Source organism: Varroa jacobsoni, unplaced genomic scaffold, assembly GCF_002532875.2.
Source record: "Varroa jacobsoni isolate VJ856 unplaced genomic scaffold, vjacob_1.0 scaffold_851, whole genome shotgun sequence".
Lineage (NCBI taxonomy): Eukaryota > Metazoa > Arthropoda > Arachnida > Mesostigmata > Varroidae > Varroa > Varroa jacobsoni.
Window position 1 is genome coordinate 190,861 of NW_019213753.1, and position 15,690 is coordinate 206,550.

Here is a 15,690-nt window from a genome sequence, read left to right on the forward strand (position 1 = left end):
AGAGGAAAGTGAACTACAATGGGTTCAATTTCGTTTGCTTTACAAGCACGCTAGAAGTGTACTTACGCTTGCGTCAGATGTAGGGTAAAGCTTTTCGATCCATAGTCGGTAACCAAAGTGTGCACGAAATTAGATAATATTTTTACGAGCATATAGAGGTAAATTAGTTTATAGTCGAAGTAGTCTACCTTTATCTCGACGGAGTTGTACCGGCGTTGTGGTTTTGGTCCGACAACTAAATTCGGTTCATACAATTGCCTAACGTGTATCATTGTTCGGCCTATGTAAGCTTGAAGACGAGCTATAGAAATTTGGAGCCATTTTTTTCCTACTAACATTCAGCCAAGAGTAGGCACTGAAGTAGCAACCCACGTATACATGCAATTATGTGAATATTTAGCTTGTATGTCTAAACTCAAGATCTTCCATCCAGCGACAAAATACTATGTTACACAGTGCACATACACAGAGCATTTTCATATAAAACACTATTCCACTATGTAAATGCACGTTTATTTGGCATCTAGCTACTGTATACATTTGGGTAGTTGCTGTCCTCTTGTCTCTCATTACGATCCTCTTCATTACTCACTTCCTATATTCTTGTATTTCATCTCTTTTTTTCTCGTCTTTAAGTGTTATTGTCGCGTCTCTGTTTTTCTGCGTTGTCTGCTCTCCGTTCCTTGTCATCCTGACCATTATTATTGTTTTTATCAATTCTGTTATCACCATCGTCTAGAAAAGCGAGTTCAGTAGCAATAGACTGATGCCTATTCATTCAACGATTGCCTTACTGGCGGTCCCGTACAATATTAGTAGTACAATGTTGATATGTTCTTTGCGAAGACGCCAGCCTTTAAATAGTCGTACGCCTTCGTGCACTCTCTGCAAACTGAGTATTAAAAAAAAAACAATAAATATACAGGGCCTGAAAATAACAAACTGTGACAGTTTTTTTAATGCGTCATTTTAATCATCATCATCATCATCGTCACTGTTAATATCGCCTTCGAGTGTTCAATAGTGTGAATGGAAGAAGTGAATTAAGTCGATTCCCCTGATCTGTATTGTTCCTCTGGAATCGTGGTCGGTCGGGGAGAAAGTAGACCGATAGTGTTTGACGGAACGAATCCTGAGTTGAAGCCCACTAATCTGCGCAAAACTGTACAAACTCCTTCGGTTTGCGCCCAGCAAAAAGGAGACAAGATGATATGTACAAGACGACACGGCACAGGTATACAAGTTCAAGTTTTAGGCTTGTTTTGTCGTTTTTTACCTTCAACCTTGTCAACGTCTGGACTCACTTCAGAAAAGAACTCTACAGAGTGTGGCCAGTATAAAACTCGCTCTATCTATTTGTGTCCAATGCGCCAGCTCTATGACTATGGGAAGCCTTTTGGCGTCGCAGCGCTGTGCGAGCAACAATCACCACACACTTTCCCACTGTTTCTGCCCAACGGTCAGTTCCGCTCTGAGTTTTCGCCTATTCAATCGTTCGGTCGAATGCTTTTATATTCCTTTTATCTGCTTTTCGTTGCCACTTCTGGTATTGTTTTTCACTCAAAGTATTCTGCAATTCACCGACACATTAAGCTCAGCTCAGCTCATACCACATCGTACTTGTCCTGAGTGCCTACTCGAACTCGTCCTGAGTGCCAGCTTCTTCCTCATCCTTCCTTTTCCTGTGGTGCCGCCTTCGTCCGTTTTTTCGTTTTCGGCCTCGCTTCGTGCCTTCCTTTGTTTTTACACCAGCAGGATCTTCGTTGTCAGTATGAGGGTAATGCAGATATAAAATAACACAATGTTAGCATTCGAAGGAGGTTCCGTTATACGTTATGTCAGGAGCTACAACCGTGCATGCGTACACTAAAGAGGTGACAGACTATTCTTCTTTCGCTTAATATAGGCGTTTCGTATCAGTACAGCTAAGGACGATCGAATAAACGATCATCGCCCCACTAGAGCAAAAGTCAGAGAAACTACTCTGAAAATAACTACTGTCAATTGGGTTTTCCACATTTAATACCGAGAAACTTTTCCGTCTAGCTCTCAACCTATCGCCTACCTGATAGACCTTCCGTTGTAGATGATGCCGTCGTCATTGCCGGAGCTGTTGTTGAAGAGAGGATAGCGGAATGAGAAGCGGTTGCTGGCTGATCCAATGCAGCCGGCGCTAATTCGTCCGTCTCATTGATATGAGACGTGTCGGTGCTGTCGTCGTTTGTGACGTCATCGATTTTTTCCTTAATTTCATCGGGAATTATTGGCAGCACGGTCAGAAAAGCTTCCTTCACAGGCGCTACCGTTCCCGCGTACTCCGACTCGGCATTCACGGCTGTAGGGAGAGATTCCGACCTCGCTGAGTCCTGCTCATGCCCCCCATGACGATGAGGATGCGCGTGCTCATCGCGGTGACGTACCTCATGGTCTGCTGGATGGGGTGATGTGCGTCGAGGTTCCTCATCAAGCATCTGGGTCGTAACTATCTCACCTTCTTCGGCAACTTTTACTGATGGTTTGTTGTCTTCACTATGATGCGGCCGATGCAATGGCCGATTAGAGGGATCTTCGCCAGCCAGTTCAATCATGCTTTTCTCACTTGGCATGTGAATCGTCGCCGATTCGCTTGTGAGGCCTACTGCATGTTCACTTCTCGGGTTGTGATGATGGACAGTGGCAGCGGCAACGGCGGTGACAGCTTCGCTATGCTTATTTTTCGCCGATTCATAGTCATGACTCTCCTCTACGGGATCGTAATGATCTTGCACATGGCGGTATCCTTCTGTGCCATGATGTTCACTGTGATGGGGTTTGTTCTCAACTGCCTCAAGCTTATGCATGTGGACCCGGCCATTGTGGTGGTAGGTCTTAGTCTCTTCATGACGGATCTTTTTTTCAATCCTGAGCGGGCCATGTGGCTCAACCGAATCGATAACCATTTCGAGCTCGCCCAAAGAGTCCTTGTGAACATGCCTATTTTCACGTGTATCATGGCTAGGTTTGTGTCCTTCTTTCGGGTGGGGCGTATCAGTAAATGCCGATGGCGACGGTGCATTCGTCTGCTCATCGGTCTTCTCTGTATCGAGTGCAGCTGTCGTGACTGTGGTCGTTTTTCGTTTGTGATCGCGACCTCGACCCTTCGGAGCCTTTTGGACTGACTGCTGTTCCTTTTCTGAAACATTAGCGGGGAGAGCTTTATACAGAGGTAATTCGTATGTCAAATATTTAAACAATTACGAGGTCATTCCTCTTACCATGAAAAGTACTCTTTTGCCATGTAAAAATCTACTGCATTAAAGAACTTTCAATTAAAATCAAGAACTTTAAATAAGTTTTGGCCCGTTGTTTGGATCATGTTACTTTTGACTGTTACAAATGAACGACATTTGCATAGCCAAAACTGGGCATTTGTGAATTGGGAGGTTCTCCAAAAATGCCCTAACAAAAGCAGCGTTATCGCACTTCACTTATGGACTACTGAATAAATACCTGATCCAGCCTCGTCAGCGCGCGCTGTCATTCCTGCTTTAGCTCTACGATCTCCCTTTCGGCGTCGGTTCTCCTTGCGTTTACGCTCTTTCTCTCGTTGCTTCATCTGTTCTTCGTAAGCTCTTTCTTGTTCAGCTGCAATATTATGTAGCTCCATCTCGCGTCGGAAATTTTCGGAAAGGTCGAATTGTATCCTCGGAGAGGATGGAGGACTCTCTCGGCGTCTGGCTTCGGCCGATCCATCGTCTTCCTCACTGTTCTTTCGAACAAATTGTCTGTCCTTAGAACTTGTTTTAGAGAGACTCTTACGAGCAGTAACCGGATCAAGTGGGTTGTGTTCAACGATCGCGGAATGAGCACAGTTGATCTTTTGCATCATTTTGATTGACTTTTTGAATGATGGTGATCCGCGTTTCCATTCCATGAGAAACGTTGGCACGAGGTTTCCATCACCGTCGCGGGTGCCTATAATTATTCAATCAATTGTTTCACAAGTAGCTAATAGTAATCAAGAGAACTGCTAAATTGTATCTATGGCGCAGCATACACGGGCGCAGAGCTAAATTAATAGTTTGACTATATAAGCGCATGATTAAGGGTGAGGTTTTGTTCCGTGTCATACTAAAACGTAAATAGGTGACCCAGTTCTTCAAATCCAAATCTTAAAGTGCTGTCGGGTGAACATAAATACGACCCAATAGTCTGCCTTCCATTAAAGATTGTTTACGTAGATTAACTAGGCAAGTTTGCGTTCTGCTACTACAACATACAATGCCCTAACCAATTAAGGTATATATAACGTAGTGTTTTCACGCATAGCACACGTTTCGTTCATTAACATGGCACATCGCATGGCTAAAAAAAGTTTGTAAAATAACATATTTGTCTTACCCATTATAAGGAGATGTGGGTTTCGTTTGGAGACTTTCCTGTCGAGATTGCTACAGCAATCGCTCATGTTGGCATTACGAAACTCCGGACTCTTGAGGTCTTTTTTCGTTATAATGCTTTCGGTCAGCTTAAAGATTCGACTTGTTTTTGTCTTCAATACAGAACTTCCTTTCACCCGTCTAGAACGAGCACGAATGACTAAAAATGTCGAAGAACAACTACGTGTGAGTGAATAATATTCAAATATGCAGGTGTTATGTCAAACTTAACGTCAAGGTATCACTGGATACATGAATCTATTTATATTGAGTCTCTATGTTGGCTGGTACATATCCACCTATTACTGAAGCATCGCTTCACAGAATGCGACGGTACCAAACCGAGAAACATTGGGCTCAGGAGATCAGGTACCGCTCAGGAGTTCTGCTCCCGTGCCCAGCTCTAGGCAGCTCAATCACATGGGCTGTTTGGAGGGCGTAGAAGCCACCGCATCCATGTCTTTTTCCTATCAACAGTATGAAGTATAGTGCAGGTCTGTTGGCGGGTTAGATGCCTCGAGCGGAATTGCACGGTAGCTGAGGGACCAGGCGTGGAAAAAGACAAGAACATGTCCACAGGGTATTCAACTGGTCGCCTTTTCCTCCCTCCTAATTCTGGGGAATCCTCCCCATTGCTCGCCCTGTCCCATTCCCTAAGAGACGATGAGTTCTCTTTGAACGATAGTGAGTTCAAAATGAACTTGCGTGGAGTTCCTTCGGGTGCGGATCCGGTATAAAAAGGCAAATGCACAGACGGCGAGAAGGAAATGATGGATCGTATACTAGTAACAGAGGCATGCTTCAGATGTAGTGGAATGCTTTCCATTCTAAAAGAAAGGAGGAATCACGACCTGACTGAGTGACCCATGTGAGACTGCTGCCATGCGTCGATGGCTTGTTAGGTTATTATGATTTTCTTTCTGAGCTTTTCGCGGTCTATGCATGTATATGTTGCCTCCTTGCTGTGAGGGAAAATGCGCGGGACGCCAAAGTTCGGTCGGCTGGCTTGCCGGGACCACCCTCTGCCATGTGCAGATCGTTGTTCTATTTTCCTAAGTTTCGGAGTCGCCAAGCGTTAACTGGATAGCTCATAGTTTCCTCTAGTAGTTCGCACGACGCTGGCAGGTACAACTGGGCCTGACGGCAAAAGTCACGCAAAGAAGCACAAAATAGCGAACATTGAACAATAGCGGGAAAGGGAGAAACAGAGAGATGACATAGATGCAGCGAACCGATTTCACGAACCGATTGATGTTGGAGGGATAAGACCATTCAATACGTCCGCCTTTTTAGGTTCGTTTCTGTCACCTAATTTGTTGGGCCAAAACCGAAGTTCAACACGTACAGGACCTTGCAACTGCGTAAATCGGACAGATATATCCGTAAGGACCAATAGCAGTGCAACCGCCATTGACATCAAAAACAATAACAACAACGACGAGAAAAATTACACGAGTGCTGTTACTTGAAAGTATATTCTAGGTATAATTCTATTTATTTTTATCGACCTTCGCAGAGCTAACGGCCTATCGCCGCACACTATTGAATCAGCTATAAAAACGGGAAACAAAGAAGCTCGATAAATGATCTATACCGCTATCATCATCGACCTCGCTGCCGTCGTCAGCGATGTAAACGTTGTCGGTATTCTCCATACAAAGCAACAACATATTATACCACCATTACTGCTACCGTTGCGCTCCATTGTTGTACAAACGCTGAAACGCCGCTTGCAAAACCGGTCGAGGGCTAAGGGAGTCAGCGACCGGGGTAAGCCGATGAGAATGAAGGGAGAAAGTAGCAATTTTTGCGGCGCTCGACCCCACAATACCCCCGCAGGTTCCCGCCGTTCTCGTCCGCCCTTTACTTCTCTTTGAACGCGCTTTCACTGAGTGCCGCCGAGTAACACGAACGTAGCTTCTATGCTATGGGCGATGCGGCTTGGCTTGGCCTCACAGAACTTTAAGAAAAAGAGAGCTAAAGGGCACGTCTATAGACGATTGCCGGTAACTCAACTGCTTACAGATCCGTTTGCCGTACGTACTATCGCGCGGCAACAGCGGCCGGCCGACTGCTGCTTCCGCAAACTCCGAAGAACCGACCACCCACTACTAGCTGAACTGCCCTGCCGTAAACTACAGAAGCAAAACTGGGCAATAACGACGTCGGTAAAGGTAGTATCAGCAGCAGAGAAGCAACTCTGGAAATTCCCTTCGACCTTTACACGCTGGTTTATTTGTTTCGTGACGCCCGTTTGCTCCGGCAGCACGTCAACCCTACACGTAGCGGCTTTCGTAGAGCACGACGCTCTTTCCACCCGCACCTCTCTCCTTCTGCTGCGGCAGCTGCTGTCCGTTCTGCGTCGTTTTCTTTGTTTGAGGGGAGTGGCGTGAAAGCTTACAAGGGGCAGCCTGAAAGAGGCCGGTCACAAGGTTGATAGGAGGGCACATGCAAGTTTGGATGCAGCACAACAATTCGTTGTCAGTTGTTCTGTTTAACCTGATATGACCTTAGCCGATCGTAGGGTTATAGGCCAGTAAAAAACAAAAAAAAAAAAATTTAAGAAAACAGCTAGTGTAAGACTGATGTGGGGCTAAAGTGGACAATTATTATTATTATTTCAAAATGCAGTAATGGTGGAAATTAAGAGCTATTTTAATAAGTAGGTGAACTGTAATGCGACTGTATGTGTCACTATGTAGCATGATAAAACTGCTAAAAACAAGCTTCCGTATGGCGGCATTTAGCTTCAGCACATGAGCAGATACGAAAGGTAGTTCGTGTCTAGCTACGTTATGTGACTCTTGACTTTTATCAACCCGTCTCTCTGAGAACAGCCGCCGTACAGATAGTATACTATATTATAGCCAACTGACTCAAATCTGTCAAATTTAATCATGGTATGGTGTTAAATGTCAAAATACAAAGTTATCATTGAAAAAGCTAGAACAGCAAAAAAAACCTATGCTTAGACCCAAAATAAAAAGTCAAGCGGTTGACTCAAGGTTAGCCGAACTGGCGTGGAACAGCAAACATGGTAGCAATTCGTCGGATCATAGTCGGATTGCAATTATCTTTCCCCTGACCTACACCTGTGTGATGTATATGCCACGTTATTCGAGGCGTTCTTTCTGTGGAAAAGGTGCCTTGTTTACATTATCAGACAGCCGAATTAAACTCTGCGCGATTAAGATAAAAGGGTACGATGACTGGTGTTAATGGGTTAGATTAGAAAACGAATATTAGGGTTGTACTCACCGAAATCGGCGCGACAGAAGTTGTCCAACAGGCTTTCGGAATTCTCCGGTTGAGCGCACGCTCTACAAGCTGCCGAACCTGAAATAAAACAGTCACGAACGGAAGAGCAGACGAGATTAGCATCGATCGGGTAGAGACACACTAGTGCGCACACTGTGCTATTATACATGGTTCGATGTGCGACACGCAATAAGATAGAACATGTAGGGACAGCGTTCCCGAAAGCAGCCAGTCAGCCGTCAGCTACCCGGGATACGATCGAGATACGCGCACACAGGCGAAGCTAGATACTCGTACAAAGATAGTTCCTGATCTATTTCGGAGATTCTCTAGCTAACTGAGCCTATCTGCTAGTCTGTACTGGCAGCGCCTGGATCTGGTACAAACAGCAGCTACCAAAGATGGCTCGATTAATCGGCGCCTACTGATTTGGCGAGTGCTCAAACATTTCGCACCTCATAGCGTCTTCAGATTAACAGCAAACTCCGTGAATTTTAGTAGTCATGGTGTTCTGGTTGGGTACCTACACACCACTGTGTTAGGTAGCCGACCCTTCATTTTGGTGCTGGTGCAGAACGCCGCTGTTGATCTGGGGACGGCATAGCTTGGCAAGTTTCGTTCATTCGCCCTTTTTTGCCCCCATCCCACTATAATGAATTACCTACCGTCGTCCCCATCCTATACGGTCTGTGCATGGCCATGCTATGGCACTCCCATGGGTTGTCCTCTACTCGGCCTAATTCGACCGAGGCTGTCCCATGGCATAGCTACTGCCCTTCGCCTAACTGCGCTGTCAGCCAGAGATCGAAAAAGGCTGACGCTCACGTAAGGTTTGCTAGAAACCAGAGCAGTTACCTGGCCGTAATCCTTTTTTGAACCCGATTGGAAGCGTCTGTTCTGGTAGGAACAGACTATTCTGCACGCGAAAACCTCTTCAGTTAGACAAAATTGCACTTCGCTAAAGGTGAAGTAATGCGCGATTCGCTGCTATCATATCCTGCTCTTCTAAGGGATTACCTTTCGATATACAACCGACCTATATGTTCAAGCCTGCATTTCATGAGGTCTATTTGCTTCTGTGTATCACGGAACATATATATAAAAAAGAAAAAAACGTAAATAGTGGTTAATTCTTATTAACCAACAGTAGAAACAGGAGGTGTTGGAACAAAGTCGTCTCGCTGTTTTCTTGCTGTAACCAACCAAACTGTCTTGTTCTATTCTGAATTAACGTTATGGTTAGCATAAATATGAAGGGAAGTCAATCACAAGCTAGAGCTCTCCGGAGGTAGTGTCAGAAACACTAGCGCACTTGGCAGGACTGCCACAAGAAACCTGCCTCTAATAGCTGCGGAGAGCTAGCGAAAGAACTGAAGAAGGCTCCTGCAAACCGAAGAAAAGGCGATCCCTATGTGGGGTGGAGAGGTTCACCAACTTTGATATTTGCATTTCATATGATCGGTTTGACCGTTGCTGTGACGGCAACGCCAGCTCGATCACCATCAGCAGCGCCCTATCTTTCTGACACCCCGTCTGCCGTGCCACTTCGTTTGTGCCAGGGTGCAAGATATTGCCTAAAAAAAAGCACTCAAAAAAATTCCTTATGAATGAAGTAGGCCTGCTGCTTAGACAAATCGCCGCAGGCTTCTCTCGTAGTTCCTTGAGGAACCAGCAGCCCGAGTTTTACGCTGTTGACAATCAATAATAGATCGATGACTTCGCACACCAGGCCATCTCCCTGCTACGTAAGCCGGAGTACTAAGCTAGAGCTTAATGCATAATTTGAATAGGCGTGAAACATCGTCAGCCACAGAAGAGGACTTAATGTAATGATATACGCCTTGCACACGCAGAACCCGAACAAGTTTTCTCCTTTCTGAGATTCAAAAGTGACCATCGAGCCCAAAACGGACGAACGACTGTGCTAGGGAATGCTAACGGGTCTCTCAGATTTAATTCTCCACTGATATAGGGTGGGAGAGATTCACGGAAGGACTGAAGAAGTGACCAGACAAAAGAGGGAAAGAGTGGAGACGCGGGGGTTAAGAAGACTTTCCTTCTCGTCGTTTCGGACGACTTGACGCCGCTGATTGCCTGGTGCCGCAATTAAGATGCGCCGAGGGCTTGACTTGGCCCCGCAGACTAGCCAACCTACTAAATCCCTGATCTTTATATCAGAGATAGGTAGAAGGGACAGAACGAAACTGTTTCGCTAAGGATCAGAGCTATCCATAGAATAAAGGAACCTGATGATAGTAGCCAACGTAGCCTATCAGCTTAGACAGTAGCATACTGTACAGAAGTCCTGCCAATTCCATAGCAAATACTAAGGAAGACGGCTCTATTGTATACTCGGTGTGTAACAATGATCTAAACTGTGTTCTTTTTTTTTGTTTATTAATGTCAGCTACAAGACAAGAGTTATTTCCGAAAATATTGCCACTAATTAAACAACTGTATATACTTATTTATAAATCTCTAAATCAAATGTCCTACATATATTTTATGGCATGTCGTTATAAAAATGTAGTTCTAAAACATATCCTGAATTAAATTAGAATATTTTTGGAATACTTACAAAAAATGCGGATGTTCTTTCTAATTACCGCTGCATCTGGGCATTATGGGATCAAGGTTGAACCTATGAGGTAGTCCTTGCAAAAAAAAAGCTACAGTGTCGCCGATTTTTATTCATAACATTCGAAATTAGCGAAAATAAGCTAGATCATCTATAATACACATCGTTGGTTATTTAGAAGATGATTTGATTAACAAGAGCTTGATTCTTTTATTTTATACGTGTATAGTTGAACATCTAATGGTCACGAAGTTACACGCTGCAGTCTAACATTAACTCGCAGATGACGTCGGTCTCCTTAGTTACGCACTATGCTACATACAGGAAGGTCACCGGTAAGCATATTTCTTACAAGGCACTTGTATATAGACTTTCATCTGCGTGCTTCTATCCACACGACACAGGGCCATGGTAGAAGGTTGGCAGAATTACAGGAGATCTAAGAGTCAGGTAAAAGAGCGCAAAAGCCATTCTTGTTGGGCTGGAAGCGAACATCGAATGAATGTAACGAGTGTACACAGGAGGCACTCCTAAAGGGGATTGCTGATCTCGAAGTGACAAAGCAGTTGGCGCAGTTCATTAATCTCACAGAAGGCGAAACAGCACAAGCAGCAGCAATTAGACAAGCGGCTGGCGAGCCGCCTCGAAGCCAAGAAACAGCCGCGAGTGGGAATGAACCCCACAGGGCAACAACACGCGAAGGATAGAAAGACCAACAATAAGACGAGGAAACGACGGAAGCAGACAGCAGCTAACCTAGTAGCAGACGAAGGAGCAGGAAGGATAATGTGAAAAGACTAACGAGGATCTCTTTACGATGTCGGCGTCGACCACCGCCATCACTATTGCCAGCGCCATAGCCACTACAGGCGCCAGCCCCCACAACGGCATGATAAGCGGCGACCTGACTTTCCACCACGGTCGCACTCTCGGTCGCTCCGTGGCTGTATCCCTGTATGAGCCTGATGCCCCCGCATTTGACAATTACAAACCTCTTGCCGAGTAGGAAAAAGCACAGAGCAGGGTACTTCCCTTTCAGTTGCAATGAACGGTCTACGCGCAGTAGGACAGCAAGCAGTAGGCAGCTAAGAAGCCTGCTTGTTCCTGCGCGTTCTGCGATTGAGATCAGTCGGCTAGCAACTAAACTCCTTTGTGGTATTAGCGATAGCCGTAGGTTTCAACGGCAGTAGCCTTGCTTGGGAACTTAAAGGCAGGTGTGCTGGTTGGCGACGGTGCTGCTGTCGTAGTGATGGTAAGTAGTAGCAGTAGATTCGCCACTATTATAGGCAGCCTACGACATCAAACGCCTACCCCCTTTTCACCTTGTAGTCTTTTGTCCTTACTATAGCTGAGTTCTAATGTTTTTCTTATTCGGAGTGAGTACCACAGGGACCACCGCACTCTTTGTGTCCTACTAGTGTAATGCTTCGAGAAGGCCCCCGTATACAAGATAAACGTGTTACCCTAGGTTGACTGCTTTACGCTCTAGTCTGGCAAGATCTATTTGCTACTTCTTCCCTTTACTTCATCCGTCCGCCCTCCTTGCACTATCTTTACAAGTGGAGTACTCTAGTTGCGCGACGTCGAAAGAAAAGACACGTTGAAGCTTCTTAGATCAGTAGCCTTGCGTAAGTAAAGATAAGGGCGGAAACGCAAAGTCGCTGTATTTGCGCGTGTAGTACGTTTGTACGTGTTTGTGTGGAAAGAAAGGCGGCGGCTTGAGGGCCAGCTTCATCAGGTTGTCAGCTCCCCATTCACCTTTTTCCCCCTACTTTTATCCTTTGTTGCCTGTCTTCGCCTTTCCGTCAACCTATAGCTGTGTAGGCAGAGATGGAGGAACAAGAGCTTAGCCAGGGTAAATTAACCGGCTGTCTTCATTGTTGCCTAACACAAGGTATCGCTGTTTTCCCATCGTGTGTAAACTTACTGCGCAAAATCCCCCTCCCGTAAAAACAGGAAGGCAACTAGTGACGGTGACGTTGCTATGCGACGACCCGGCCTGCGCTTTCTTCTCAAGCAAGCGTTCCTTTTTTCTGTGTGACGTGTCTGGTCGACGCCGTCGTCGCCAGCGGCCGCCTTCGCCGACGCCCTAGTTTTCCTGTTGCCCTGTTCAACATTCACCTAGATCCCCTCGGCGCAACTTTTATCAGACACCTCTTGCCGTGCAGCGCTACTCAGCTTGAACTACACTCCTGCTTACGCCCTCCCGCCCTGTCCTGCGCGTCGCTCAGGAGGAGATCTGACATCTAACTAAGCTCGTATAGCTCCTATTCTGTTCTGTGTCGATACCGATACCAAAGCATCAACGGCGATTAAGCTGTCAGCCAGACGTGACGCTGTTTCTTCCTACGGCTTTTGCTCTTCCCTTCTGTCGATCTCACTTTGCCATCGAGACTCCGAGGCCAAGAAACGGGATAGATGAGGGGTAGCGTCCTGATTAATTGGGCAGTTATATCCCTGATGCACGGTAGAAAAACCTTGGGGAGGGCGCTAGGGAACAGGCGGCCAACGGGCTGAGCATAATATTAGAGAGCAGACAGGCCGACGTCAGCTTGCGCTGCTTCAGCCAAGTCGAACAAAGCAGGGCCAAAGGACTAAAGATATTGTTGGAGAAATCGAGAAAGGGGAGCGACGAGTCACACAACGAGCATGAACGGTGAAACTGAATGGAGAAAGATCGAGGAGTTGAGTTCTACACCGCGATCCTACGGCTTCGCGCGAACCCAACGGAGGCCCGCTTGCGTCCGTCTATTCCTCGGTCTGTCTTATCGGTTAAGAACTGATAAATGATGATACTGACTAGCAAGCGGCCTCCATTGGCCCCGCTACTACTGCAGAGTGTCTACAGAAAGGATTTAGCTTAGCATCCCGACATAGGGAAGTGTTTCGAATAAAGGCCTCAACATCGCATTGGATGACGTCAAAGGATTGAACAAGGCGGATGTCTTGGAACGGAAAAGCGCAATAGAGGATCAGCGCAATAGAGGATCAGCGCAAGATGGAGAACGAGTTCGAAGGGAAAGAAATATTGTACGGGGAACCGGGAAGAGCTAGCGACTATTCAGTGAATTTCACACCGCCGGACAGTGGCCTTTCTGGGCTGTGAAGCAAGCATTTTCTATCTCTCTCTATTTTTCTTCCTGCAACGATACACAAGAACGGGCCGGCCGGCTGGCTGCTGCCTAACCGATATCGGCCCTCCATAAATCTGCTTAACACGCTCGGCCCCACGTCACAAATGAACCGGCAGAGCGTCTGAGTCGCCTAGCCCGGGTGCGTATTGCTACTGCCACGACAAGCAAGAATCCGATAGTTTGTCGGCTTAGTGCCGAGGAACCAAACAGATCTTAGGTAGCCCTTAGGGGTTCGTCGGGTACTCCCTCTAATAGTTTCCAAGCTACACTCACCACTAACATATATACACAACTAAGCCTCAGGCGACTGGTGCAGTTCCTGTATGATTTGATTGATGTGCGGTAACAAACTTCATAGGACCTTGTACGAACGAAGGGAACATGCTACCCCCACAAACCAGAACTGTGCCTGCTCATGGAAAGCTGTGCTATCGTACGCTATCTAAAATGTTAGCTCTTTTTATGTTTTTTTTTTCTGTCCTTCCAGTCATAAAACGACTATGCTATACTCCCTGTTGGCCATGTTTCTAATCTTGTCGTCCTTTATTCGCCACAAGGAAATCATAGAATCTTATAGAATATATCCATCGAAGTACAGGAGCACATACGGCCTGTGGACTCGCGTACATTCAAAGGTGCAGAAAAAGGCGCGAATTTTAAGCTTTGTATTCCCAATAGTGCACCGCTACCGTTCGCCTGTCCTGTTAAGATTCGTATCATTTCATCGAAAATACAAATATGGCCGCGTTCCGTCCTGTCGATACAAGGTTAGTGATACAAGCGTTAGCAGCATTCGCCATGATGAGTTTTCCGGTGGAATATCCGAGTATATAGCATACAACATCATCGACCATGCGTACGGAGGCAAGCCGTTCGCATAATTGGAGTTAGCAGCTTACCCCCGATATCTGTATCAGTTGCCCCAACAATGGTCAGCCACGAGACAACACAGTTGGCTACCCGTTTACAAATCTGCCTGTTGGTATGATATTAACTAAGCGACTACAAGCCGCTAATGGGCAAACGCTTTCCGGTATTCTCATGTCCCACAGAGTTGGTGAGCTTTGTATAACCGCGCAGATTTCTGTCTCACGCAGTCCTGTCCTAGCAACCTCTGCGTAGTCATTCTCATAATTACATTGTTGTTGAAGTTCCGCTATTGGAAAGCTTTGGCTTTATCACATCGGTGCGTTTATGTATGATATGTTATCCACGGTATACCTAGCCTAAAACGACCCAGTCGTTCGGAGAAACGAATTTAACGCATACTGAATTGAATCGTCGTTAGGATGAACAAATCAAATATGGCAATATTACACCTACCTCCTTGTGATGCTAGCGATCAGTTTCTACAATACTGGTTATTATCGGCAAAAGGTGGATATATTTCTCAGTAACATAAAACGATAGCAACCGTAGCGCTAGCAAAAAAGGTCGCTACTAGGTTCATACGGTGGAACATAGTTCTTCTGACAATTTGAGAGTCTTCATTTTAAATCCATAAGCGTAAGTAAACACCCTAAGATTGTCACACTATGTCGGTATATGCGGAGTAAGACCAAAGGTCTCTGGACGGTCAGTAACAATTATTAAATATCGGGCTGATTGAACAGTTATGTACAATGTGTTTGTATTTACTACCCCATGAATGTTATGATTTTGTACTATAATTCCATATAACCTTATTATCTATCTAAACGACAATAGTTGTTCGAATGATTTTGCCGGCTAACATGAGAATAGGATAGTTCGTTCCATAGCGTAAATCTTTCATTTATTTATCTGATTATTTACACATTCTGCAGTCAGTTATATATATATATATATACGTCGGTAATATTGTATGTCTAGAAAATATTTAACTTGAAAGAAGCTCTGCGTGTCGATACTTTGGGGTTTTCAATAAATAGCTAACCTTTTAAAAAGTCTAGTTCGTGCTTGTAAAGGTCGCAGATTGACAGTTGTCGCTGCAGAGTCGTCAACTCGGAAATGTAAGTACAATAGTTTGTATGTGCAAACTACAGGGTGTCTCAAAAAAATGTTTTTTAAGTTTAGAAAAAGTGCGGTCACAACTTGTTTCGGGGGTGCCGTCAATTGGCAACGAGGAGCAAGGATTAAGATTAATTTTTGCACAAAGAAAATGAATTATAAAATTCTATTGAATGTACGATTAGCAGAAATGCAAAGACAATATTGCAGGAAGTATCATTCAGACAGCCTGCGATCAATTGAAAAATTACAGATGTTTAGAATGTCTATAGGCAGTGTTTCGGAAGTGACACAGAATTTGACAAATTCCGAT

The 15,690-nt window shown here is 45.3% G+C and overlaps 1 protein-coding gene across 2 annotated transcripts in view; it reads right to left on the reverse strand.

Annotated features, from left to right (window-relative positions):
- Positions 1 to 497: 497 nt before the first annotated feature.
- LOC111264372 (uncharacterized) overlaps positions 498 to 15,690 on the reverse strand; it is a 34,566-nt gene continuing 19,373 nt past the window's right edge. Inside the window, exons 2-7 of one of the 2 annotated variants that reach the window (XM_086970060.1) lie at positions 7,677 to 7,754; positions 4,381 to 4,578; positions 3,490 to 3,954; positions 2,066 to 3,172; positions 1,611 to 1,758; positions 498 to 892 (exon numbers count right to left, since the gene is read on the reverse strand). In XM_086970060.1, the coding sequence (XP_086826186.1) occupies positions 1,634 to 1,758; positions 2,066 to 3,172; positions 3,490 to 3,954; positions 4,381 to 4,578; positions 7,677 to 7,754 (1,973 nt within the window). In that variant the 3' untranslated portion in view covers positions 498 to 892; positions 1,611 to 1,633. Of the gene's footprint in view, positions 1,759 to 2,065; positions 3,173 to 3,489; positions 3,955 to 4,380; positions 4,579 to 7,676; positions 7,755 to 15,690 lie in introns of both variants that reach the window. The other variant, XM_022840219.2, reaches the window with a different exon arrangement.